Here is a 26,927-nt window from a genome sequence, read left to right as displayed (position 1 = left end):
CGTGAACCCTTGACATTCTAATTTATCTAGGAATGTATTTGTCTCAATGAATAAGCATGCTTAAACCACAAAAAGGAAGAGTAACCCTGCTGCATGTTATTGTGTATATATTGCTTCAGATAAATCTGAGGGGATTCCTATCGCACACCAGACAGACTTGTATCGGGTATTGGGGAATTTATGTTGCTAAATCTCATTCTGTATCTTCATATGGGTTGCCTCCTCCAAGTCCAAAAGACACTACCAATAACACTCAGGAATCGTCAGAGGAATCTGGCGTTGGAAGGAGCTGGGTACAGAGCATGTTTAGTCGTAGAGCCGGCTCTTTTAGTCGTGTTGGTAAGTGGACATACATACATGATGCCTTATTCAAACTGGAACATAGAGAAATTTTAGCACGGACCGGGTTCGACCAAACCCAAACCAATCATATAGCAAATGTAATATACTTATCGTGTGATTGGTGTACAATTCAAGAAAAGCGACCATCACACTTGCTCTATAATTGCAAGAAATTTTCATGGAACATAATATAACTTAAGCGGACTGTTCTGGAAACATGATGGGTTGTTTATTCAGGTGCAAAAGAGATTGGATCTCCACGCAAGCAAGATGTGTCAGCAATTGCACAGAAAAAAGTGCAAACCACTATCCGTGTGCTAAGAGGTCATAGTGGAGCAGTCACTGCTTTGCATTGTGTGACCAAAAGAGAAGTGTGGGATCTTGTTGGCGACCGTGATGATTCAGGATTTTTTATCAGTGGAAGCACAGACTGCACGGTAAGATTTAGTTGATCCAAATTTTTGTCAAAAGTTTCACTTTGGGACCAATAAAAGATAAGCATCAACTGCTCTCCTATTTTTTTCTTTCTTTTCTTCACCCTCACAACTACTTTTCCCTATAACAGACCCAAAAGGAAACTTCATTTCAGCTCTGTATAGGTGGCAATTGTCAGCAATTGTATAGGTGACCGTTGCTGCTCAAAATTATATTCGTCAGCAATTTAAAAGTATACCATTGCTGCTCAAAATTATATTATCATGTTCTTTTTTATGATTTTCAATCTTCAAGTTCAATCAGTTTTAGATATTGATATTTTCTAAATCATTTTGACAATCGGTAATTTTTACTATTGTCAAAGAATGCCTGCGTTCTATTTTGGTTTGCTCAAAATCTTTGTTTATACCAACAGTAAAGGTTTTCTTTCAATTAAAAGTGTCAATTGTGCCTTGTATCAATAGAAAGTATATACTTAAAAGTTTCAAATTTGGTCTATTAGAAGTTTGGTTAGAACTTTCTTCATGATCTAATCATGTAGTACTCTCATAAAAATGCCATTTATTTAGGAGTTAATTATATGGCTTTCAAAATTTATTTCTTAAAAGGAAAGTCATTAAGTAAATTTTAAGTTTGTACTAATTTATTTTGCTTGTGTTTTATATTTATACTAATATGAAAAGAAAAATCTTGTTACTTACACCGCCGCACCAATTTTTGTTGAAGTAAAAAATGCCCTTCATGATAAAATAATTAGCTTATTCAACTTTTTAAAATTTACATTAATTGATAAATTATTATTTTTTTCTTTCTTTCTTTTTATTAATATAATGTACTTATTTATATATTTCTCTTATTTATAAAATATTTTAAAGCGTGAAAGATTGCTTATTATATACAGATAGAAACGATGTGACACAACGGTTGGTATTTAGAAAAGTAAGGAGAGTGTTCTTATTTCATTGGAAAAGAGTAAGGAGACTATTTTGTGTGTAAAAGAGGTTTCATGAAAAGTTGAAGTCCCTCTTTGTTAGGTTGTTGCGGATGATACACATGTCCTTTATTTTCATATCATGGGTCAACAATATTGTAGTCAAATAACTATGATATTTGCAAGTAGAAACCACGATGTAGGTTGAATCATGTAGTCTGTCTATTCATTTTAGGGAAAATCGCAATTTTAGTCCCACATGATAGGATGTGTTGCACTTTTGGTCTCATACATTGAGTCTCGTAGGATAAATATTATAGTAACTTTTTTGTCACATTAAATAAAATTATGTCACATTTGGTCCCACAGGATAAAAATTATAACACATTTGGTCCCACAGAATATAAACAAATTTATATCCTGTGGGACCAAATGTGTTATAATCATACAGGACCAAAAATGCTACAATATAATATCCTACGTGATTAAATGTGCTAAACCTATAAACCGTGGGACAAAAAGTGCAACACACTCTATTGTGTGGGACTAAAATTGCAATTCTCATTCCTTTTAACATGGTGCTTCATCTCAACTAATTGAATAAAAAATATTGTGAATTGGTTTAGAGCTTTAGGGGTATTTTTATAATTTTTCATATTATATGTGAGTTTAGCTATGTATCAGTGTTCTATCATTTTTACATACAAACATGTAACTTTGACCATTTACGAGAATTCTTTTAAGTTCTCAATCTCATGGAAAAATTACAATTTTAGTCCTTTAATTAGGTAACTTAGGGGAGTGATATTTTTAATTCTGTAAAAACTGATTTTTGTAATTTTGTTATGAAACTTTATAATTTTGGCAATTTTAGTTCTTTCTGGCCAATTTGGCTCAAAAATTGCATCTGACTTGTACATGACTCAATTAAATTTTAATTTTAGTCATGTAAATAAATTCGTGCAGGTCCAAAAATGCCGACTCGCCTAAAGCACTAAAATATGCCAAAATTCTAAAGCTATAAGATTAAATTGTGAAAATTAATTTGTGTAAAACCAAAAATGTTACCCCACATAAGTTATATTTTTCCCTTTCATTCTTATACCTTTTTATTCTTCTAGGAGCTTTTTCTTTTCCCATTTTGGTTGTTCATATACTGTTTTGATCTTCGTGGTCTTTTCTTTAGTCATTTTGCATCACATTATGTCATTTAGATCATTTAGCGCAATAACTGCACATGCAATGACTCTTCTGTAGATGTTTTAGTCAATTTATGTTACCATAATCAGATATGTCCTGGTAATTTTCATATTTATCTATATTGCCTAGCCTTTGTAGAATATTAGCCATTTTTCCCACTCATATATATGTGATTAGAGAGATGGGAGTCTACTAAATTTTTTAGAAAAATTGAAAAAGAAAATATAAAATCTGTTTCTTAAACAAGTTCATAAATTTTAGTGTAATATTCTTCGTTGGACCAAATTTCATGCACAACCTAATAAAACCCACTTTAACTAGGGAAATTCTAGCCCGGACCTAATTCGGCGAACCTGAATCAATCATATAGCAAGCGCAATACATTTGTCATGTGATTGGTGTACAATTAAGAAAAAATGACCAACCACAGAGATAGACGTGCATTTTGATTAGTTTGATTTGACAAAACTTCGTCCGGACCAAAATTTTCCCTTTTACTAATCCCACTTGGACCTTTATGTAAAATCTCAGGGCACCACTAAAACTAGTTGGTTGGGTTGAAAAATGGTCCTAAAATCAATTCACTTGTTGTATGCTTCATATGTACTTCTATAAACTAGAGAACCATTCTAAAATATTACACAATTCTAAAACAAACAAGCATAATGGTATTTGTCACTGTGAATGTAGTTGCAGGACTTGTGATATTACAAATGAGTAAATTATCATTCTATAAAAAAAATAACAAATTACTCCAGGGAGGTAAATTACTTCATTTTAAAAAATTAGGGAGGTAAATTGCTTTTTTTTCTTCATGGGGGGTAATTTGCTCATTTACAATATCACAGGGAGATTGCTTGCATTTTTTCCTATAACTGCAATATGAAATTTGTAAAAATTTGCAGGTGAAGATATGGGATCCCAGCCTTCGTGGTTCTGAACTCAGGGCAACTTTAAATGGTCATTCTAGGTATTATGGAATACTTCTCTCTCTTTTTTTTGGGATAATTACACTCACCTCCCTAAGGTTTGGTGTAATTATACGTGGACCCCTTGTGGTTTGAGAAATTATATCTAGCACCCCTAATGTTTGCTTCCGTATAACAAATAAGTCTCTCCATTAGTTAAAATTCACTAAATTTTATTGATATTAACAAAAAAAATTGAATGAAAATTGAAATTTATTCTCGACTGACTTATTACTAATTTATTGTAGGTTAAACAATTTTTTCTGACTAAACCACACTTATAACGATGAAGATATACCTCCTTACATGTATTAACGCGTGAAGATGTATGAGAATAATTTGATAATAAAAAGACGTATTTAATCTCCAATAAGTCAGTAATAAGTCAATCGAGCGTAAATATATATTTTTTTGTCTATTTTTTTGTTAATATCAACAAATTCGGTGAATTTTGACTAACTAAGGGACTTATTTGTTAAATGGAAGTAAACTTCAGGAGTGCTAGATATAATTTTTCAAATCATAGGAGATTTACGTATAATTACACCAAACCCTAGGAGAATGAAGTGTAAATATCCCTGTTTTTTATATTAGTGTCTAGTGTGGGAAACGGGATGGGATAGTTGCTCTTCACTTGTATGTAGAGGCAGAAACATACAGGGAGACCCATCTTAGTTTCAGTTGCAAATGCTTGTTGGTTTGTTGAAACATTTGAAGACTGATGATGTCATTTTTCTCCTAAATCATAATTTCTTTGTCTGAAGAACTGTGAGAGCAATAAACTCTGACAGAGGGAAAGTGGTATCAGGATCAGATGACCATTTTCTTCTTGTGTGGGATAAGAGGACAACACAACTTTTAGAAGAATTGAAGGGCCATGATGCTCAGGTCAGGTTTGGTTGGAGTATTTATAGTTACAATGCATTTTTAGTCTTTTTCTTCCTTTTCCCCCTTTTTCCTGTATATTAGAAAATTCATGTCCATAGTTTACGTGGTGATATTTTTTAAAAGTGATCATGGGGCCCATCAAATGGCAGCACCGGTGCTAAAAAGTGTCTTGTGGTAAAATATAATGGCAAATTCTAATTCAGACAAGCTTGATCGAACCTAAGCCAATTACATGGCAAGTGCAGTACACTTGCCGTGTTATTGGTGTATATTCCAAAAAAAGTGACCAATCACATGGTGATGTTCTGTGATTGATTTGGTTCAGTCGAATTTGATTTGGGTAAGAATTTTCCAACACGTCTTTTTTGTGGTGTACACCCAATGGTACAAAATGTGGCTTGACCACTTGGGATGTACACCTTTTCTCCCTAAAGCTTACAAAGTCATTGGGTGTGTACTCGAATGAATGTAAATAAATATATTTTTCCCAATTTCAGAAGGGTTTAATCTCTAAAATTGTGATAAAAACTTTTTCTAGATTTTAATTTAGTAAACTAAGATAGAAACATGCATTGAAAAAATTTAAAAGGAAATTCCATTTAATAGTTTCTTGCTTCAACTTTTGTGCAAAATTTGTACTTTTTCCGAGCAACTGTTGGCAGCTTCGTATTACGTTCAGACATATTTGTCCTCACCTAGACTAGTTATCTATATTGACTTATGTTTTTCTTGTTATTTTGATTCGTTTATAGTTACTTTCTTTTTTCCTATTTTGTCTAAATAAATAAAAACTTCTAATTACTCTTGTTGCATTTTGTTCTTCATTACTTTTTTATTTGGAAAAATGCAATTTACCATGGTATGAGAAATTAGCAAAAAACCCCTTGTGAAAAATAAAATAACAAATTATCCCCTATGTTTTAAGAAAAAAACAAATTACCCCCTTATCTAAACCATTGATAGGGGGTAATTTGCTTCATTTTTTGAAACACAGGGTGTAATTTGCTATTTCTTTTTTCGTAAGGGGGTATTTACTCATTTTACATATCACAGGGGGTAAATTGCATTTAGCCCCTTTTTTATTTATCTCATGGTTTAGATATTAATGTTTAATCATTTTTTTTTTAAATTACTACAACAGATGTCGGTTAGTTTTATCTTATTTTAGTATGTCATGCCTTTGGCCTCGATATTTTTCTTTCACTCCTAAGCAATTCATGTAATAATTATAGCCTTGTCCATATTCAGTGTCCTAGCATTCTAACCTTTTATAGGAAACTGTATCTTGTTGTCTTTGCCTTGTCAAAAAATGTATCTTGTTGGCTTATTCTTGTCACGCTACCTTTTAGGTCAGCATTGTACGCATACTCTCAGGTGAGCGTGTCCTCACAGCTTCACATGATGGAACTGTGAAGATGTGGGATGTGAGAACCGACGCCTGTGTAGCTACCGTCGGTCGTTGTTCAAGTGCAATTCTCTGTATGGAGTACGACGACTCTACGGGGATATTAGCTGCTGGAGGAAGAGATGTGTACGTGACTTGAAATTCTTGTCTTGACTCTTGATATATTAATATGAACAAACACCATCGTGATGGCTTTGGCAGTTACATAGATTCTGTCAATTTCGACTTATCACCCCAAAATCCGACTTACGTTTACATTGTTTCCGATCAAGGGTTGCAAACATTTGGGATATTCGAGCTGGAAAGGAGATGCACAAGCTCGTAGGGCATTCGAAATGGATCAGGTGAGTAATGGTTCTTTGGAAGAATCATTCTATTGTTGCATTCTGTTAGTGAGGTAGTGATAGAAGCTATGTTGATTACATAGGTCGATAAGAATGGTCGGCGACACTGTAATAACAGGTAGTGATGATTGGACTGCTCGAATGTGGTCTGTTTCTCAAGGGACATGTGATGCTGTTCTTGCTTGCCATGATGGTCCAGTTTCATGCGTGGAGTACTCTATGGCAGATAGAGGAATTATTACAGGTTAAAAATCACTTCTGTCGCAATCTACTGTTGGTGATTTCTTTTGTTGCTATCTCAGTTTGTGGTTTCTTAAGTTTACAAACAAGTTGCAAATTATTTGCGCTAATTTTTTTCTTATAATTGTTATTCGTCATTCAGGGTCAAGTGATGGACTTCTTAGGTTTTGGGAATATGACGACGGTAAGAATGATAAATCAGTATTATTGGGCAAAATGTTTTTTGATCCCATAAAATAAGCGCAAAATTTGTTTCGATACCATAACTATGACAGGTGTTACTTTTAGTTCCATAAAATTCATAATCACGTATTTTTTATCACAAAAAGTCACGTGCATTGTGGTTTTGGGACTAAAAAGGCATTTGAGACTAAAAAGGCCCAAAATTACATTATTTCGAACTAAAAAGACATGATTTTGAGTTTTATAGGACTAGAAGCGTCATCTGCCATAGTTGTAGTGCTAGAAAAAATTCTGCACATGTTTTATGGGACTAAAAAAATATTTTGCCCCAGTATTGTTATTTATCCCTTATGCACCAGCACCTTTTAATCCTTCCGATAATCAGAAGTTTGGTTACTTGAAATATTTGGTAGTCCTTGATGCCTTTACATGGTGGACATGCTTTGTGTTAATATATGGTTATGATGCATCTTTGTTATGTATTTGTAATTTCTACTTGAAAACAAAATTGAAATTAGAAAGAAATAGAGGAGAAAATTCTCACTTCAATTTCTTGCATGGCAATGACATATATATACTTTACAATAGAAGAAGCCCTAGCTAGTTACCTAGGATAAAAAAGGGAAATGATCAATCCATATCACACAAAATAGGTGCTTCTCCGGGCGAGGCGATTCATCAGTCCAAGGAATTTGAGATACAACAATTTCCGACACTCTCCTCAAGCCGGTGAATGGAAATCTTGAATCTTGAATCTTGGTTTAGGTATATATAACTTTAGAACATTTGCTTCTCAGAGATTTTTGGCCACATAGGGTAGATGAATGACTGATTTTCGGTCTTCTCTTTGATAGAGCGCTCAACATGTTTGGTTCTATCATGATGAATTGGATTATGAACAATAGTAATAGCAAATTTATCATCATTCTGGAGCTTTATAAGACTAGACCAAGGTACCTTTAAGTCCAGCATTAATCTCTTCATCAGTCAAAATAGCTCATAAAATCCTCAAGGAAGAGCTCTAAATTCTGCTTCACCATTGCTTTTAGTGCCGCTTATTGTTTCTTGCTCGTCGATGCAACTAGGATACCCCATACTTTCATTCATAAATGAGTTGTATACTTCCTATTTTCAGTAGCACTTGTGCAATCAGCATCTACAAAGCCCTCACTTCCCCTATGCTTACTCTTCTGAAACATAAGTCCTTTACTGAAAGATCCTTTTTTAAGTACTTAAAATGTGATTCACCACATAGACGTCGTTGTGCACAAAAGTGCACAAACTTACTGATAAAACTCATAACAAATGAGATATCCGGTCTAGTAAGAGATAAGTATGAGTTTTCCTACCAACTTATGATACTTGCCTGTGTCAGTTGGATTGTTGTCGTCAGTTTCTTCTGTCTCCAATTTGGCTCTAACATGGTTCCTCTTTGTCTGCATCCTAACTGGCCAGTTTCGTTCAGTAAAATCAAGTATATATTTCCTTTGAGGAATAAAGATACCCCGTGTTTGCTTTACGCAACTTCCATGCCTAGGAAATAACTACGATTGCCCAAATCTCTTACTTCAAACTTGATTCTTAAATGCTTCTTGAGACTTTCACTCTCTTGCTCATCATAACCTACAATTATTACGTTATCGACATAGATAATTAGGCTTGATCCTTTCCCGTTCTGCATGCTTGTAAACAAATTATGATCAACTTGTCCTTGATGATAGCACATGTCTTTTCTAATTTACATACTTTTCCTTAGTCCTCTTTGCTTTAGCAACCTGGTGGGATTCTCACGTATATTTATTTATCCAACTTTCCATTCAAAAAATACATTCTTCACATCCATTTGCTGTAGCTTTCAGTGGGAATTCAATCATCAGTTTGAATTCAACTTAGCAATTCGAGCACACGACTCATCATAATCTATGCCAGAAGTCAGTAAATCCCTGAGCCACCAATATGGTCTTATACCTCTATATTATCCTATATGACTTGAATTTTACTGAAAACAACAATTTACACCCTAAAAAATTATTTTTCTTGAGGAAGGTCAACAATTTCTCAAGTACCATTACCTATTAGTGCCTTCATTTCTTGTAAAACAATTGTTGTGCAATTTGGATCTTGTAGGATATTGTGAATGTTTCTAGGAATCTCAACACTATCTATCTATCTTTGCATTGAAATATATACTAAGTATAGATCTTAGAATAGATCAAATAATTGGTAATCGAGTGTTGAGTGCAAGATCTAACCCCTTTTTAGATAGCATTGCGACATTCTTGATAGGATCCAATCAAGGACTTGGCTTCGGGTCAAATGATCGATCATGCTGAAATGGTCTTGGCCTTCCGGGCTTTTGGTGTAAACTAGTATCTCTTTTTCTGGCTAAGTTTATCCCCATGAATTAGTTTCGGAAGAACGAGGTCTAGAACTATCTTGCATCAATAGAAGAGAGATGAAAAAAGAGATTAAGGAATCCCAATCTGTCTTCACAAGCTGTGCCACCATGAAGCTGAGCTAAGGGGCCAATATGAAAGTTCTTGAGAGAATGGACAATACCACTTGTAGCCCTTTTGAGTTGGAAAGTAACAAGATAATAGATTATACTAAATATTTAACGTAGAATGCGTATTGTAACACTCTTTTATCATATTTGTAGGTGCTATAAGATGTATCAAGAATGTTACTATCCATAATGCTGCCATATTGTGTATAAACGCTGGGGAATACTGGCTAGGAACCGGGGCAGCTGATAACTCCATGTCCCTCTTCCATCGGTCTCAAGAAAGACTTGGTGGCCACTCCACCACAGCTTTGAAGATGTCTGGTTGGCAACTTTATCGAACTCCTCAGAAAGCAGTTGCAACGGTAGTTCTCTTCCCTATCTAGCTACTATTTTCGTTTGTAGTGTTCTGCGGCTATGGAGCTCTTTTATACTTTTCGTCCCATTGATTATAGCATTCTCGCTAATAGTCTCATAAGTAACAGCTTTGATAACTTATGAGACCATTAATGAGAATCCCGTAACTAATGAGACTAAAAATGCTAAGCATGTGAGTAAAAGTGATCAAAAAGTTGACAACCATGCGCTTACCAGGTCTTTTTTCTATTTTTAAATACTAATTGAATAAAATGAAATTTAAAGGAAAATGAGATATTTTTATAGTTTATGAAACCATTAATGAGAATCCCCTGATCAAGAGGACAAAAAGTGTATTGATCTCTAAAATATATGGGGAAAAAAAATGCTATTTTCCCATTTAGTATGAAACAATTTGTTCTAACAGCAATTATTGTGCCTTCATTCTGTGATCCAAGAGATCACGCATAATTTTACACATCAACAATTCCTTAAAAGATGATTGAATTCATTAATTTGGCCTTTTTTTTCCCCCCTATTTGGTTTCAGGTGAGATGCGCAGCTTCCGACCTTGAAAGGAAGAGGATCTGTGCTGGAGGACGCAACGGGTTGCTTAGGTTGTGGGATGCAACTCTTACCAAATAAACTGCTCATGTAAGCTTAGCTTTGACTTCGAGTTCTTGTCCAATTTTTGATCCAGCATCAATACATTACAGAAAATTCTTGCCCAAGTTAAATTTGTCCGAACTCAACTAATCATATAGTAAATGCGAGATACACTTATTATATAATTCGTCCCTCTACTCTCCATCATCTGTACACCAATCACATATGTATGAATTAAGATTTGGGGTTAAAAATGTAAGTTCTTTAGAGTTATAGTATGCAACATGGTGAGTACAAAAATAATGAAATTAAAATCGCAAAAAAATAAATAAATAAATAAATAAGAACTAATTTATGAGATCTAAAATCAAATTTTCCCTCCCCCAATGTTTAGATACTCTGTCTTTTTATAGTCAAGTTTAATTTACATTTTACTCATTTGTTGGTATTCTGACATATACAGGTACAATTTTGAGGACTTGGACTACAACCACTCACATGCTGGCGCTGTCGATACAAACATATTTGTAATAAGGCTTCTGATGTCCACTCACAGCCTTGCCAAGCAATAATCTGAAACGCTGTGAAATTTTGACCTCTATCACTCTTCCAGTGAAGCAGTGTAGTACAGTGTGGGTGAAGTCATAATTTTGTCTCAATCTGTTTAGGGTTGTCAAATATACAGCAGCCCAAATGATCATGGAAATATTGGAATACATCTTTGGTACAGTTCATGTTATCCTTCACCCACTTTTTGTAAAAATTGCATTTTTCATCCCGTAATTTAGATTTTATTTATTTTTAATTTTATTGTTTATGGGATTTTCAAAATGTCCATATAAATCACACGTAGGATTAAAAATACAATTTTTTAGTGACTTTTTTTTTCTTTTGGTAATAGAAGGGATGATTATTTGATTATCTCAATGTTTTAATTAACTATAAGCGAGTGGACGATGCATTGATTTGATCAGTTCATTAATATAGCGATGAACATGAAATAAATTACAATACAATTACATAACACGAGATAAATATTCTCGTATCAGTGGGGTTCAAATTCATAAACTCAAACTTGGTTATGAGATTTAGCTTTAACTACTAGGTTGAGTCAGTATCGGTTTTCTTTCTGTATAAGATTTAAGGTACATAATGGGTCTGATCGACACCAATCAGCTCGAAAGTCCAACACAAGATCAATCCAATATTGTTCACGGACGGTTTTGGACTGGTATTAGGCCTTTAAATGATCCTTAATAGCAAAGTTGAATAGAAATATTCATTTTACAAAAGTCTTTAAGGGTTAGTTAGACTTTCATTTTTATCAACATTTGTTTTTTAAATAAATCTAATTATTTCAGTGGTATATTAGATTTTTTATTATTATTAAAAAAGTGTCTAGGTGAGCTTGCAAAGTATTTTATAAGATTTTTGCAAACTTGTACGATATTACAAAGTATTTAATAAATTTTTAAAGAAAAAAAATTCTAACATAAAAAATAAAATACTAATAGCTTATAATTTCTTTTTAAAAAAGTAATTAGATCCTAACTTATAATTAACATCTTAACAAATTATCTAAATTTAATTACAAAATTATAATTGCTAATGTCTTATAAGTTGCACCATCTAATATGGTCCAAAGACTATAAAATCTTACTTTTAAGATAAGATTTTATAAATTTTAAAAATATCTTAAATATGTGTAAGTTTATAAGTTTTTTATACTCTATTCTAATTCTATAATTACTTTTCCAAGATATCTATAAATTATATATAATCTTTCTATCTGTATACACACACTACGATAGAAATATAGTATTTTATTTTAGAATTTTTGTAATATTTAGAGCTCGTTAACCTTTTTGAATAGGACTAATAGGTGATTGATGGGTCCAAGATATGAACGGGATAAAATGAGCAACTTGGGCTGAATAACTTATCCCAAGGGTGGTTAATGAGGTCTAGTTCAGCTGGTAAAATTCAGGTCATGGATTCGAACCTCTCCTTATACGTAAGATGTTATTTCTACTGTAATAGTAAGCATTAATTAGACATTTAATAAAAATTCATCGCTCATATTTAAAAAAAAAAAAACATCTTATTCCAAAGATGGGGTGACACAAGTTATTAGGCTAAATGGGTGACTAGTAGGAGACCATGACAAAGATATCAGGCTTATAAAATTGGTAGTAAACATCCAATAAGATTGGAATAGGCTGGATACTTAGACCAATTCATCAAAATAAATAGGCCCTTAAAGTATCATTATTTAATTGTGATTTTTTATGGCAATTTAGTATATGTTAGGAATATTATCTTTTGTGGATATTCATCCCATGATTAATTATAAGTTGTGAATATTTCATGATTGATATCCTCTCATGATGATATTTTATTTCTTTCATATGGTTCATCTTCCTATGTTAAAAAGATGAGAATTTATTTGTAATGTTGGAGCATATAAATAGGTTATTTTATTTATTGGTATAAGGAGAAATAAAATAAACTGTACTCTTCTTTATTCTCTCAATTGTACTTCTTATATCGCTATCATTTTATATTATTTAATAATATGTCATCGACATGAGAGCTCTGTATACTCAAAATTAGCACCCTTTAATCATCAAGAAGAAATCTTTGTAGTAGCATTTGATTTTTCAAGTACAATTGTGTTGACCCCTTCAATGTTGACTTTTTGGCTCTTGATATTACGGGAAAAATTATTTATCTTTTGTGCAAGTTTGGAGAGAAGAAAAGTCACATTTCTTCCCTCCAAAAGATGGTCAACTTGTCTTCCAGATCATAATTTTAGTCACATAGGATTATAAATCAACAAAAACGCATCTAGGTGTCATGTCATGTCACTTTTCTGGCGCAAATTATAAATCCTATCGACCGGATGACTAAAACTAATCAAATTTGCAAGTTACTGGAGTTAATAAAAAATGGGCATACTTATAGGACTAAAACTAAAATTGGACATACTTAACGGACTAAAAAAATATTTTTCCCGTATTCATAATCATCTCTCAATTGAAACTGTGTCAACAAGAAAAATCACTGATGAGGACATGTCAGAGAAAATACTCTCCAGCTTTCATGTGCAGATCTCACGTGTTCCTGCAAAAGCAATATCGTGAAAAAAAATTTCAAAAAATATTTTGAATTGATTTCTTTGTCTACTTTTGGTTGAATAAATTATTGAGCTTTTGACAAAAAATCACGAGTCCCGCTAATTGGTTTTGCTCTATCATTGAAATGAATATTGCAATACATAACCCTTATAATTATGAACAAGGTCGTGATTGTAGTTGTGGCCGTGGATATGGATATCGTGGTTGTAATTCTAAAAACAACAATGGATATGGACATCGTGGAAATGATCATTTTAGAGAGGTTATTTTTGGTAGATGTAATAGTTTTGGGCTATATTTTGTTATGCCAATCATAGTTAAACCGGATTTCGCAGTAATTCTTGTTTGAATTAGGTTTGGTCGAACCAAATTAATAAATTAAGTATGATATACTTGCTATGTGATTGATCACTTTTCCTGAACTGTACATCAATTATATGACAAGTGTATTGTATTTGCGTTATACTTGATTCAAATTTGAAAGAATCGGGTTTGGGCTGGAATTTTCTGATGTGAATATTGTAAAGAATTATGAAGCATAACTAAGTTATTTTTACCAAGACATAACTCTTAGGCTCTGAAAATCTAAACTATACCAAGATTGAACTTAAATATTACTTCTACTAATAATATTTTAATCTAAATTCATAATTTTGAATTTAGTTTTATATATAAAGGTGAGGTCCGACCTTAGAATTATTTGATTGGGAGAAAAGTGGGTGTATAAGAAAACTAAAAGTGAGAATAAATATATAAGAATAAATTTAGTGTTTGGTTATGGAGAATAGATAAATGAAAAGTAAAAACTTGATGTATATGAAATCCTACTAGAGTCTAATCTTGTTTTTGTCCGAAATTAGGCGGAAAAGTAAATTATAAGGCTAAAAAGACAAAAATACATATTTTAATTTTTATTTATTCTATTACCCATATATATGATTTTTCTAGAAATCTTTTCTCATTCCGGCTGATAATGCTAGTACATAATCTTTGAAAAAATATAACTAAATTACCAATAAAAGCGCTAATGTTTGGATTTTATTTCTTTGTTTGACGGCATTGGTAGTAGTTTATATTTCATTTATATAGAATAGTTTAGAATAAATGGACAATACTCATTTTGATGAATATTTTATTATTAAAAAATATTTTTGTTCTTGTTTGATGAATAACTTGATTAATAAGATTTTTAAATTTTTTATACACTAAAAATTATTTTAGTATAATATAACTTGTGCATTTTTAATGCATAGTAAAGAGAAAGAGTTAATTAGTAAAATTATAAAAAATAATCTTTTGTTCTCAATCTATTTTTCTCGTACCACACAAGGAGAGTATTTGAGATTTATTTTCTTTCCGATCATACCAAACAACTAAAAGAATTATTATTTTTTTCCATACCCTCTCCTTTGCACTGCAACATCTTCGGTAAGTTCTGTGTGTATTGTAGAATCCGAAACTATGATCAATATCCTAGGTTCTGCACCTAAGTCGACACAGTGAATGCCCACAGACTACATGGGGAAACCCAACTCAATAAAGTTAGCTCGCATTTGCTAATATTCCCCTATACTCTTCTCACCTCTGATTCGGTCAATAGAAAGACTAGCAAAACTGCTAGTGCTAAGGTCTTTATCGGAAGGCTTCATCGTCGAGAGAAAAATAGCCCGGATCACCAGCTAAGCCCCCTAAATGATCGCTCAGTGATGAAGGATGTAGAGGTGCAGAGACAGCCAGGAGGCAAAGAAGTGTTAACCTAACATATGGCTATGTAAGACCTCATGCAAAGGCTCATATGTCAATGGATCTTAGGTTCCAATCCGGAGATACCGAATCAGTGCTAGAAAAACCTAGGACCCATGGTGAGCACTCTGTGGATATAGTGGATAGATATCTCTGATTCGTGTTCGCCAAAAAGAATTTCATTGTGTAATGGCCATAAAGGGAATCTTATCCGGGGCGAATGCCTCCTAAAGAGTAACGGAGGTGTGCGATGGCACATACCAACAATATTCTTGTCAAAAGCACTTCTCTTGCGTTTTGAGTTCGTTTTTCAAGCGGATATACATAGAGTCACAAGAAACGGATATTTGGTAGGTTCTTTTAGTTTTATCTAGTAATACTTCAGTATGCGCTATAAATATTCCGTTGGGGAGCCAACAGGCAGCGGAACTTTGCATATATCTTACTTACCGCCCCTAACTTGGTCTATCTTTTAACCCATTTTAACGTCCTCTTGTATCTTTTTTTTCTCTCAACTTTTTTAGTCCAGTTGATGCTCATCTTTCTGGTATGTCCAATATCAAAAGGCGAGATATGACCCTATTCGCTATGTACTTGACTCTAATATGTAAATATAAAACTCAGGTTCAATTTGCACACATGTTGAGGTCTGAAGGTTGAGGCATAAACACTGTGCCCTACTATGAGCAGGCCAATGCCCATTGTTGAAGGCACTGTTGACATCTAATTGCCTTACATCCCACTTACGTGAAGTTGCTAGAGCCTCGAATTGTAGTTGACTTAATTACTGGGCGTCTCATCATAGTCAACTTCAAGTTCTTGTAAGTATCCCTTTACAACTAGTCGTGCTTTGTACTTATTTATTGAATCATCTGATTTCACTTTGGCTTGAGTCTCGATCTACATTGCACAATATTTTGTGAAGGGTGATATGGAACCTTTTATGACGAGCTACAGAAGATTTTCATTTTATCTCATTTAAACAATACAAACCCTTAATTCAAATTAGCACTCCGATTATAAAACAGATCATCAAACTCATCAACAGGTCGTTGTAGTATAGTGGTGAGTATTCCCGCCTGTCACGCGGGCGACCCGGGTTCGATCCCCGGCAACGGCGTTGCATTTTTACTTTTTATTTTATTTTCGCAAAATAAAAAATTAATTTACCCTATACTTTTGTGTATATAATAAGTTTTGGGTTGTGCAAAATATCCAATTAGCTTGCATGAAATAATGTACAATATTTCCACTGCATTATTTCCTCGGTCTACACCGGCGGCGATTGGGCGGCGCCGCCTCTTCTGTGAATCCCTTTGCTCAATTTCATCCTCTTCCTGGTGGAATACCAACAAAACTAGCGGTTTCAGAAGCCCGAAACTCAAGCCAATGGCTTCAATTTCCACCGAGGCAGAAGAAAAGCAAAAGCCCTGGCTCCTCGTCGGCCTCGGTAACCCTGGAAATCGTTACAGCCGCACTCGCCACAATGTCAGATAGTACACCCATATGCTGTTACTTTAGTTATGTTTGTGTGGGTTTGTATGTGGTTTATTGATTGAGGCTTTTCTGTTGTTCTTTTTCTTGGTAGGTGGGCTTTGAGTTGGTTGATTTTATAGCTGAAGCAGAGGGGATTGCTATGAGTACTGTCTCCTTCAAATCTGCTTTTGGAAAAGGTTCTTCGTTTTTCTATTGTCTTTTTGAGTTTTTGATAGTTCAACCTTTTCGTATGCGAATTTATGAATGGTTTGCTTTTCTTCTCGCGCAATTTGTCACTTATAATTTTGAAATTGAGGTACAAACAATTTGCACAGAGTGGGCAATTTTTTTTTTGGTGTTTTAACTGTACTTATAGCTTGAAACAAACAAGGATGTTGCTCCTGTTATGTTATATCCATTATTCTAGACATACAAACATTTATCAGGTTATACGGTGATGATATATGATGAACACTTATACCACTTCCACTCCAAAGATTCATCTTGCTGTTTAATTACGTGGTATAGACATGGCTTTTCTAGAAATTATTGCACCTGAAGATCTACTTACAATCTGGCAAATTTTAAAGGGATTTGCAGATAGCAGACTGCATTTGTTGAAGCAAAAGATCCTTATACTCAGGAATATTGAATTTAGAGAGCATTGCCATGAAAATGAAGAGCTTAACCAGAAAGAGTTATGGAATTGTATGACTCTTGCATTCCAAATTGTGAACATGAAAGCTCTATAAATATGGCTCTGTACACACAGGAGAAAGAATGAAGAAAACTGTTCCTTACTAACTGTAACAACCTGCAACAACTAAAATGTGAAACCACTTACAAAAGCGTAAACATGAGTTTATTTACAAAGTGAGAAATATACAAAATGAGCTAAGTGTGAATGGCTTCGAACCGTGGTGATGTCAACTTGGAGCTTGAACTGAAGTTGGAGCTGGAGATCTGTATTCTCAACATCCCCCCTCAAGTTGGACTTGGGAAAGAGAGACCAAGCCTATCTTGGACATTAGTGGTTGGAAAACAGAGGCAGGCAGAAAGCTTTGTAAAGATGTCAGCATGTTGCGCCTTGCTGGAAACATGTGTGGGGAGAACGAATCCGGACTAAGTGGTAGTCAATTTCGATGTGCTTGGTTCGTTTGTGGAAAACCGGGTTGGCAACTATGTGAGTAGGAGGAATTATGTGAAGGTCGTGCAAGAGATAAGTGTTGGAGAAGTTCAGTTTTGTGTAATTGAAACAAATGTTTTGAAATATAACAATCGAATTTAGAAATCAAATTTATACTTGTGGGGATTCACATTAGATGCAAAGCAAAGGCAGCCAAAAGTGCGTAGGTTGTCATATGAAGGAGGTGATTTATAGAGTAATTCAAAAGGTGATTTCTGATGTAGCTTTGGTGAAGGGAGTTTGTTTATAATATGGGTTGCAGTAAGGATTGAATCACCCGAAAATTGTCTAGGCAAGCCAGATTCAAACATAAGGGCCTTGGCGACTTGCAATAGGTGTTGATGTTTTCTTTCCATGATACTTTGCTGTGGAGTATATGGGCAAGTTCTTTGGTGTTCTATTCCATGGTTTGGAGGAGTGTTTGACAAGGAAGGCTCAAGAACTCAGAGCCATTATCAGTGCGTAAGGCCCTGACTTTGGCATTAAATTGGGTGGATATTTTTGCAAGAAAGAAGACAGGGTGGAAATTGTTTGGGACTTGCCGTGCATGAGGAATGTCCACATTACTCGAGAATTATCATCGACTATAGTAAGTACATAATGACTTTCTGACAATGATGGTTGTTTGTATGGCCCCCAAATGTCAATATGCAACAAATCAAAAGGTTTACAAGTGGTGGAGTCACTAAGAGAAAATGATTCTCTAGATTGTTTGGCTAAGGGACAAATGGAACAAACATGATCTTTATTAGCAGTAATGGAATTCAATAGGGATATGTCTAAGCACTGAAGCACTAGTGTGACCTTAAACGTTTGTGTCTAAGGTCATACATTTGACTGAAAGAAGAAGAACAAGCCTCATGACTGATATTACATTGAGATGTGGGAACAGAGACAAAATAATTCTTGTCTAGGTAGTAAAGCTTCCTTAGTTGTTTGCCTATTGCCAGGGTACTCTTAATCTTTAGGTCCTGCAATAGACATAGGGAAGTGAGAAACAGGAAGCAAACGGACTGAGATTGACAAAGCTGAGACGCAGATAGCAAGTTATGCCTGAAAGTGGGAACAAGAAGCAAGTTTTTGAGTGTCAAGTGAGCTGAGAGTTTAATGTCTCCAGATTGTGTTGCTGTAGCAATACTAGTATCAGGTAGGCTGATTTTTATAGGAGATTTCAGAGTATTTAAAGAGTGAAACGTAGTTGCATCACCACACATATGATTCGTGGATCCAGTGTCTACAATCCATGAGCCAAAATAAGTACTGTTCAATGTGGTGTCAAATGCCATACCTGCCATTTCATCTCCTTGGGCAAAATGGACTCGTACAGTGTCTTGAGGTATCTTATTTTGGATGATTTTAAGTGCCTCCATTAAGTCTGCCACAAGGTTTCCTCCTGCAGTAACTGGCATTCCACAGAACTCCCAACAGAGTTCCCAGCATTTTCTTCAGTAATTGAGTATGCCCTTCCTCCATTTCTAGTTCTGTGGCAATTTTCACAGATAAAGTGCCGTTTGTCAAGTGGACCTTTTCTCCTCATGTTGTTTAGGTCCTGAACCGCCTCTGTTTTCATATCCTCTTCCCAGTATAGCTGAAGTTTCACCAGAATCTACAAATCCCAAATTCACTTGCCTGTGTCTCTCAACCCTCAACACCATTGGATATGCCTTGTTAACATTGGGAAGGGGATCTAGAAAACAACTATCTGGTTACAGATGTGATTATATGATTTGTTTAAACCTGTAAGAAACTGAATCAATTGACCAGCCTCAATTTGGTCTGTCTTAGCTTTGTTGGAATCGCACGTACACTTCCCACAAGTGCACATAGCTGGTGGCATCAAGCACACCAACTCATCCCATGATTGTTTCATACTAGTATAGTAGGCAGTAACACTTAAGTTCCCCTACGTCATAGAACCAAGCTCCCTTTGAATTTTATAGAGAAGTGGTCCATCACATTCTCCATACCTTGCTTCCAACTCCAGCCACAAAGATCTTGCTGAAGTAGCGTACAAATATGCGTTAAGGATACCCTTGGATATCATGTTCATTATCCATGTTCGAACCATTGAATCCATAATCCTCCATTGCCTCAATTCTGCAGAGCCTTCAGCTGGCTTTGCACATGGTCCATCGATAAATCAGAGTCCGTTGCGTCCTTCCAGTGCAATCAGCACAGATCTACTCCAAGATAACCAATTATTTCCATTCAACAAGCTGAGATCATCACCATTCCTGGATGATCCAGCACTTCAATCCTCGAATTTCCTGTTTCAGTTCCAGAAGTATTACCAACTACAGAGGTATCTGGAACCACAGTTGATGAACTTGCCATCGCAATCAATATGTATAAAATCAATCAAATATACAATCTATATTGTTGGATATGCAGAAACCATCACAAGGATGGCTTTGATACCATGTTGAATTCAGAGAGCATTGCCATGAAAATGAAGAGCTATAGCCAGAAAGAGTTATGGAATTGTATGAATCTTGCATTCCAGATTGTGAGCATGAAAGCTCTTTACATATGACTCTGTACAGGCGGGAGAAAGAATGCAGAAGAAAATTGTTCCTAACTAACTGTAACAACCTGCAACAACTAAAACGTGAAACCACTTACAAAAGCGTAAACATGAATTTATTTACAAAGTGAGAAAGATACAAATTTTGCTAAGTTTGCACGGGTTTGAATCCTGGTGATGTCAAGCTGGAGCTTGAACTGAAGTTGGAGCTGGAGGTCTGTATTCTCAACAGAAAATTTAAAGGAAATTTGATTATTCGTAACTTCTTGCATAGCAACCACAATATGACCAGATATCCAAAACTATGGACTTTGTTTTAATCTTAGAAGTAACAACTGGCTTTGTCCAGGATTTATATTCTATTATATTTCCTGCAAATGGAGGGAGCAAATTAGACAGAGAAGTGAAGACAAATTGAGCATCCAGAATGTTCGAGTACTTCCATTTCCATCCTCATTTTGAAACTGTGACCTTAAATGCTCTTTCTTCTTGCACTTGTAAACCCTGCTTTCGCCGCCAAAGAACTTCTATTACTAATTTTTCTTACTAGATGAGTATGCTTCAATAACTTTATCACCGCATATAAAGGGAAAGACTTTAATGAAACATATAGAATACTGAAAACTGAATCAGTAATGAAATCTTCAAGTATAGAAAAAAGTGAAAATTTGCCAAAAGTAAATTATTTATGTTAGTAAAAGTGGCGAATAGTTTTATGGTGGTCATATGCGACCTAGTGACTAAAGTAGAGACTAGAATTTGGCATATAAGCTGATCTTACGATGTAGGAAGTAAAGATGGATACATAAGCAAGGGGTGTGTGCCTGACTAGTGGATGTATTAAATGCTTTTTGTGGTTTTTGCTGCTGAAATAGACAAAAACAAGTTGGGGAAATAGTTTATAGTTATTTTGAACTATTTTAATTTTGAATTATCCAGACATGTCTTATTGTAGTTTCAAGCCATGGTCACATTTTGCCATTTGGGCAATACTGGTGAGCCTTACAAAGTGAGAGCAACATAACCTTCCGTTGCCTGTGTGCACATCCTGAACACCACTGTCATGCCAAGACCGGCACATCGAAGATGATAAGAAAGAATGCGGAGCCCATACATCAATCTCTAGAAACCTCCAACTTTCTTTAACTGGAAATAGATGCTTGTCCACTACCGCTTGATCCTCTGTGCTACTTCACACCATTAGCACCTTCGTACTATGGTTGTTACAATAGCTCCCCTAAGAGGTAGAAATCAGAGAGAATGAAAATGGAAAAATTGCCATGGCTGTTCCAAAAATTTTCTGAAGCATGAGACACATGAATGCCAGCTCCTCAAATCCCCCGCTTGATGCCCTTCCTTTCAGAGAGTCAAAGAAAAGCTGCAACTAGTACCACTAAGGCTTTATCTATGTTGCTGTTACTACTTATATCTGAAACATTGATGAAAAGAACATGGACAAAACTTCCATTCTTTCTGAATGGGGATAAAAGTATCAATAAACACCACTGATTTTCTTAATTTTCTCTATAGCAGATGGACTTCAAATTTTATGATATTTTATGTATATTCAAACATGGAGTGTTGTATGAATATCCGGGAAGACTGTGATTGCATGGCCTGAATATTTGTGAAGGTGATGTCTTGTGTGTCTGTTTGATTTAAATACCCAAGTCACACCTAAAGGCAAAGATGTCCTAGGGTTCTAGAGTCTAGGCCAAGGTACAAATTTGTGTTTTTCAAATGATGTCAATGGTTAATCAAATGAGGTAGAAACATATCAATGGTTAATCAAATGAGGTATAAATATATAATTTGAGGATAACTCATGACTTCCACCAAATTTAAAGCATAATTCAGTACTTTTCAACCACGTATCATTAGTTTCTGCAAATCTCATTCATGTCAGCACTTAAATGGCAGAAAATTTATCAATTTCAGAACTAAATAAAGAAATGACATGAGTTTCACCGTCTATGCTGCATATTTTATCAGCATGATGTAAAAACTTTCAACAAAATATTCCAAGGAAAAGAAAAAGGTGAAGGAGCCAGGAGGTGTCTTCTGCTTTGAACTTCAGTGGGTAGAAAGAAGGCTAAAGAATAGAGCAGAAGAAAGAAGCCAAAAGAATTAGGGGGAGATCAAGAAAGAAAACTAAGGGGACAAGAATGAGAAGAGCAATAAAGGTGTAAGAAGAAAGACAAGAAATAAAAGAGGTATAAGAGAGAAAAAGGTAGAAGCTATGGAGTTTGGTGGTGCGTGGAGGAGAAGATCTGTTTTGCTGGATGGCACAATTCTGTCTCAGAATACCTTTGTGTTCGATTTTGTTTTGGCCTTTTAGCTGCTGACTTAAAAGGCCTTCACTGTGCTTTTTTAAGCAATGCTGCTTGAGTGAGCCTGTGGTTGTCACAAAAAGCATTCAAAGAGTGTGCTTATTGAAGCCCAACTACTTGGTCTAAAAAGGATTGCGTGCTTAAGCATGTAATCTGTGTGAGTTTGAGAGATTAAGAGAGGAGAGAGCGCTAAAGTTGATCTTCTTTTGCAATGCGTAAAACTTATATGAGGATGGTAAGGAATAAAATTTAATAATGTGTTGATTCCAAGTATCTAGCGATTATATGAAACCTCTAAGTAGCTAGACCTAAATGTAGCCAATCTTATTAAGACCAATGTGTTGTCTTATTTTACAGTTACGATCTTTTATTTGGTGCTTTTTCTTCTTATCATCATTCTCCTTTTATGTGGTTAGGTTTCATTTGTGATGTCCCTGTTATGCTTGCTAAACCACAGACCTTTATGAATGCTAGTGGTGAGTCTGTAAGTTCGCTCATCTTGACATTACATTTGTTAACAAATCTTTTTACATTTAATGATGAATAGTTGAGCTATTTATTCATGTTCACAGGTTGGTGCTATTGTTTCATATTATAAGATCCCACTGAAGCAAGTTCTTGTGGTAAAGTATCTACAACCATTTGTAATCTTTGTATCACTTTGTATGGACTAAGTTCATAGTTAATTACTTCCTTCATTTTCAGATGTTTGATGACATGGATCTGCCTTTTGCAAAGTTGAGACTATTACCCAAAGGTGGACATGGAGGACATAATGGGTATCAACTATATTCCTTAACTGGTTGCTTTGCTTGTTACATCCATAAATATTAGATGTCTAAACAGGACATAAAGTTTCTCTCTGGAATCATCTTGAGTTATTTTTAGGGAAAATGTTTTGCAAATGGGTTTTCGGTGGTGGTTCTGGGAATGGAGAATGAAAATGTCTTAGGTTTTGGTTTGGAAATGGTTCACGTTATGTATTTCTGGAGGAAAATGTGTTTGTTTTAATTTCTGAAAGAGGACATTTTCTATGCATGGCACTGCATCCTGTTCTGGGATGGGTACGGGTCCAATTAGATGGGTCTTGGGGCAGGTTTCGGTTTAATTTTTGTGACCCTGCTGTGAGGCGGGTCCCAGGTTTTGGTGCGAACCTGCCCTGAACCTGTCGACCCGACTTGGAATTAAACCTGAACACAATTATTATTAATAATTAATTTATTTTTTAAGTTTTGGAATTTGGAGTTTGAATTTTTTGATTCACTCCACTTATTTGAAAATTATGATTTGAAATTAAGTATGGATGATATTTGTATTTGAGTGATTGATAATGCATTTCGTTTATCATATACTATGCAATATAGGTGGTTATGATAATTAGATTTAAACCAACAATTATGAAATCACATGAATTGATCCATTAACAAGTGTCAACACTGCCAACTTTTTTATGGTTCATACACGTCATTTTATTTAAGAAATATTTTTATTCTAGAATTTGAAAAGGATTAATTTTAAATATTTAACTGGGTCGGTCATGGGAAGGTTGTGAGTATTGAGGGGGCAAGGCAGTTTTTATCCGAGGAGGTTCCAGGTTCGGGTTTTCTCAATACAAAGCGGGTCCGATCAGGAGTACATTCCAACCCGCTCCAGACTCGCCCTGTTGCCAACCCTAACATTTTCTCCTCTAGATATCATGTTATGTAAAGACTTTTTCTGATAAATGGGATTGCATCAAACTTGTATTTTATTAGTTTTGTTGTTGTCATAAGGTAATGATGTTAATGTTTATTTTGTTTGATGGAAGATCAATACAGGTATGTACCTTTTTTCAAAATCTTTTGGGGGAAGGGGGATGCCTTTAGCGCCTTAGCGGAAATAAAACCCTGAAGGCTTTTAATAAATTTGGTTGCATTCATGGGGAATGAAAGCTTGTTGAAGGATGAGACCTAACATTGCCCAAGTTTTCTTTCACATTCTGAACTGAGAGTTGTAGAGATTGTTTACTAGACTATTTCTCGAGCATATTGTCCCCTCTAGTGCTTGTTGTTCAATTTTGAGGGAATGGGGAATAACCAGCTGAAGTTTCTTGTTTCAATGCAATATTACCAAATGTGTAATAAATTTACTTTCTGTTTTGTTTTTGAGGGTCAGATTGTGTATCAAATTGGGGCTCAATTTCTGGCAATCATAGTTCTGTAAATAGGTGAAACGTGAAAACTAGATCTATTGTCTTGTCTGTTTTATCGGGAGACCAATTCTATTTGAAATCATGGAAAATCATCTCCTGCAACTTAGTTTATGACATCCAATCACTAAGCAATTAGATATAGCATAAAGTTTCCTTTTCATCTTCTGAAAATTTTTCTGACTAATGATGCACAAGTGACCAAAAATTACATTTTTATGCTGTCGTGAATTGGTACAAACATTGTTTCAGTTTTTGTTCCTCAGTCCTCTGGTGAACGTCCTTTCCTTGGAGATTTAGGTGATACCTTTTCAATTCCTAAATAGCGATTTACTTCCAAAGCAAACCCTTTATATACTGAAATCACTTTTTAATTGCTGCTTTTAGATACAAAATTGGGTGATGCATAAAGTTCCTCAAACTAGGAAATTTAACGGTGGATAGAGGGTGTGATGATTCTTTTTCTTGATGTGTAAATGATTCTATGGATTATATCTTGAGTTGAGCTTGTTGGCTTTCTCCCATGCTTATTAAAAATGAGCGCCCATGTCTAGAAACCTGTTCCATTTGTCTTTATTTTTTTTTTCTTTTTTAGATTTATCATGATTTGAGCTTAGCGTCATACCAACTTTTCTATGAGTAGTTGCTGATATTGCTCTGAATTAATTGCTCTTGCAGGATGAGAAGTATTATAAATCACTTGAAAGGTAGTCGTGATTTCCCACGCTTACGAATAGGTAATTCCCTTGATTAAATGATGTCTTTTGACAGTGTTACCGTATTCTGTTTGAATCACCAATTGAATTTTGTTAGGCATTGGGAGGCCTCCAGGAAAAATGGACCCTGCAAGTTTTGTTCTCCGACCTTTCAACAAAGAAGAACAGCAAGAGGTACTTAACTTGCACCTTGCATGCACTGTGAGAAGTTTCGACTAGTTGAGCAAAGAAGGATTAGATGCTTATAGTGGTGTTTTTCTCATGATACCAGTTGGATTTCACATTCCAAAATGGCTTAGAAGCGATTCGAATCCTTGTGCAAGACAACTTTGATAAAAGTGCGACCTTCGTAAACAGTGCCAAACCGCTTCAAATGTTGTAGCCGGTCTTCGTAATTTACATCATGACGTTACATAGGAACCTGATCAATGGAAGCAATTGCAAATGCCGTACGAAGTTAGGCACTCGTATTGATTTGGTAATTTTTTTTAAATTAGTTCATATTTTTCAACTTATGAATATAGAGAAATCTCTTATTATTGTTCTGCATTGTTGCTTATACTAATATCTCCAGGTAATTGACATATTTTTTTTTTGTAGCTTATAATATGTCTTCAATTCAAAGTTTTCATTTTGTGGAGGTATTCATACTGACATTGGAAACTACAGAGTTGTAGCAAATTAAGAATTTTCACCAGTAATCCTTAGTTGACTGTTCCTTTTTTGTAACATTGTAAGGCGATTTAATTGTTTAGGTCTAACTTGTTTCTTGTTGGAAATCATTGGCAAGGAGGGATACAAATGAGAAAAGTGCTTCTCTGACTATATATTAAGTAAGAACTCATAGTTATTGAGGGTTAGTGTTTTTACATAATTTTGTACGTCAAGTCCAACTGGGACAAGTAGGTTGAAAGTTAAATTAAATTGCTTGATGCTCCTTTGAATTCAATAAAAGCTGCTCGTAGTACTTGATTCGTTTAGTGAAAAAATAACAAAGTATGCTTGAAAATTTAAAGTATTCAGGCTCGAAATTTTGTTCTATTCAATTAAAACTCGTTTAATTTTAGTTCTATCAATCAAATCATTTCAAATATACTTTTTCCGACTTGATAATGATTTAAATAAATTTAAAATAATAATATATTTGACTCAATTCAATTTATTTAGGTACCTGAACTGGATGATGAAATGATTGTAGCACACGGTAAATATATAATATTTGGAG

General features: G+C 34.7%; 2 protein-coding genes and 1 non-coding gene across 4 annotated transcripts in view; all 3 read left to right on the top strand.

Moving 5' to 3' along the window:
• LOC105158031 (DENN domain and WD repeat-containing protein SCD1-like) overlaps positions 1-11,148 on the top strand; it is a 29,582-nt gene extending 18,434 nt beyond the window's left edge. Inside the window, exons 20-30 of the mRNA XM_011074634.2 lie at positions 120-339; positions 580-779; positions 3,814-3,878; positions 4,641-4,764; positions 6,114-6,295; positions 6,442-6,513; positions 6,597-6,757; positions 6,896-6,937; positions 9,596-9,804; positions 10,346-10,450; positions 10,866-11,148. Coding sequence (XP_011072936.1) covers positions 120-339; positions 580-779; positions 3,814-3,878; positions 4,641-4,764; positions 6,114-6,295; positions 6,442-6,513; positions 6,597-6,757; positions 6,896-6,937; positions 9,596-9,804; positions 10,346-10,441 — 1,371 coding nt within the window. The 3' untranslated portion in view covers positions 10,442-10,450; positions 10,866-11,148. The remainder of the gene's footprint in view (positions 1-119; positions 340-579; positions 780-3,813; positions 3,879-4,640; positions 4,765-6,113; positions 6,296-6,441; positions 6,514-6,596; positions 6,758-6,895; positions 6,938-9,595; positions 9,805-10,345; positions 10,451-10,865) is intronic.
• Positions 16,331-16,402, top strand: TRNAD-GUC. Its single transcript has one exon. It is a non-coding gene; the product is annotated as a tRNA-Asp (tRNA).
• LOC105158030 (peptidyl-tRNA hydrolase, mitochondrial) lies at positions 16,495-26,631 on the top strand. Of its 2 annotated transcripts, XR_002286861.1 has the most exons (9): positions 16,495-16,770; positions 16,871-16,955; positions 23,215-23,282; positions 23,371-23,421; positions 23,504-23,577; positions 25,665-25,723; positions 25,800-25,876; positions 25,974-26,180; positions 26,303-26,631. XR_002286861.1 is itself a non-coding variant. In XM_011074633.2 (8 exons), exons 1-8 carry the CDS (start codon positions 16,519-16,521, stop codon positions 26,082-26,084), a joined length of 777 nt encoding a protein of 258 aa, XP_011072935.1. In that variant the 5' UTR covers positions 16,495-16,518; the 3' UTR covers positions 26,085-26,630. The 2 variants fall into 2 exon arrangements, 1 of the variants encoding a protein (XP_011072935.1); XM_011074633.2 differs by having other exon boundaries at positions 25,974-26,630.

The sequence above is a fragment of the Sesamum indicum genome, linkage group LG3, assembly GCF_000512975.1.
Source record: "Sesamum indicum cultivar Zhongzhi No. 13 linkage group LG3, S_indicum_v1.0, whole genome shotgun sequence".
NCBI lineage: Eukaryota > Viridiplantae > Streptophyta > Magnoliopsida > Lamiales > Pedaliaceae > Sesamum > Sesamum indicum.
This window is presented reverse-complemented; position numbering and strand designations above follow the sequence as displayed.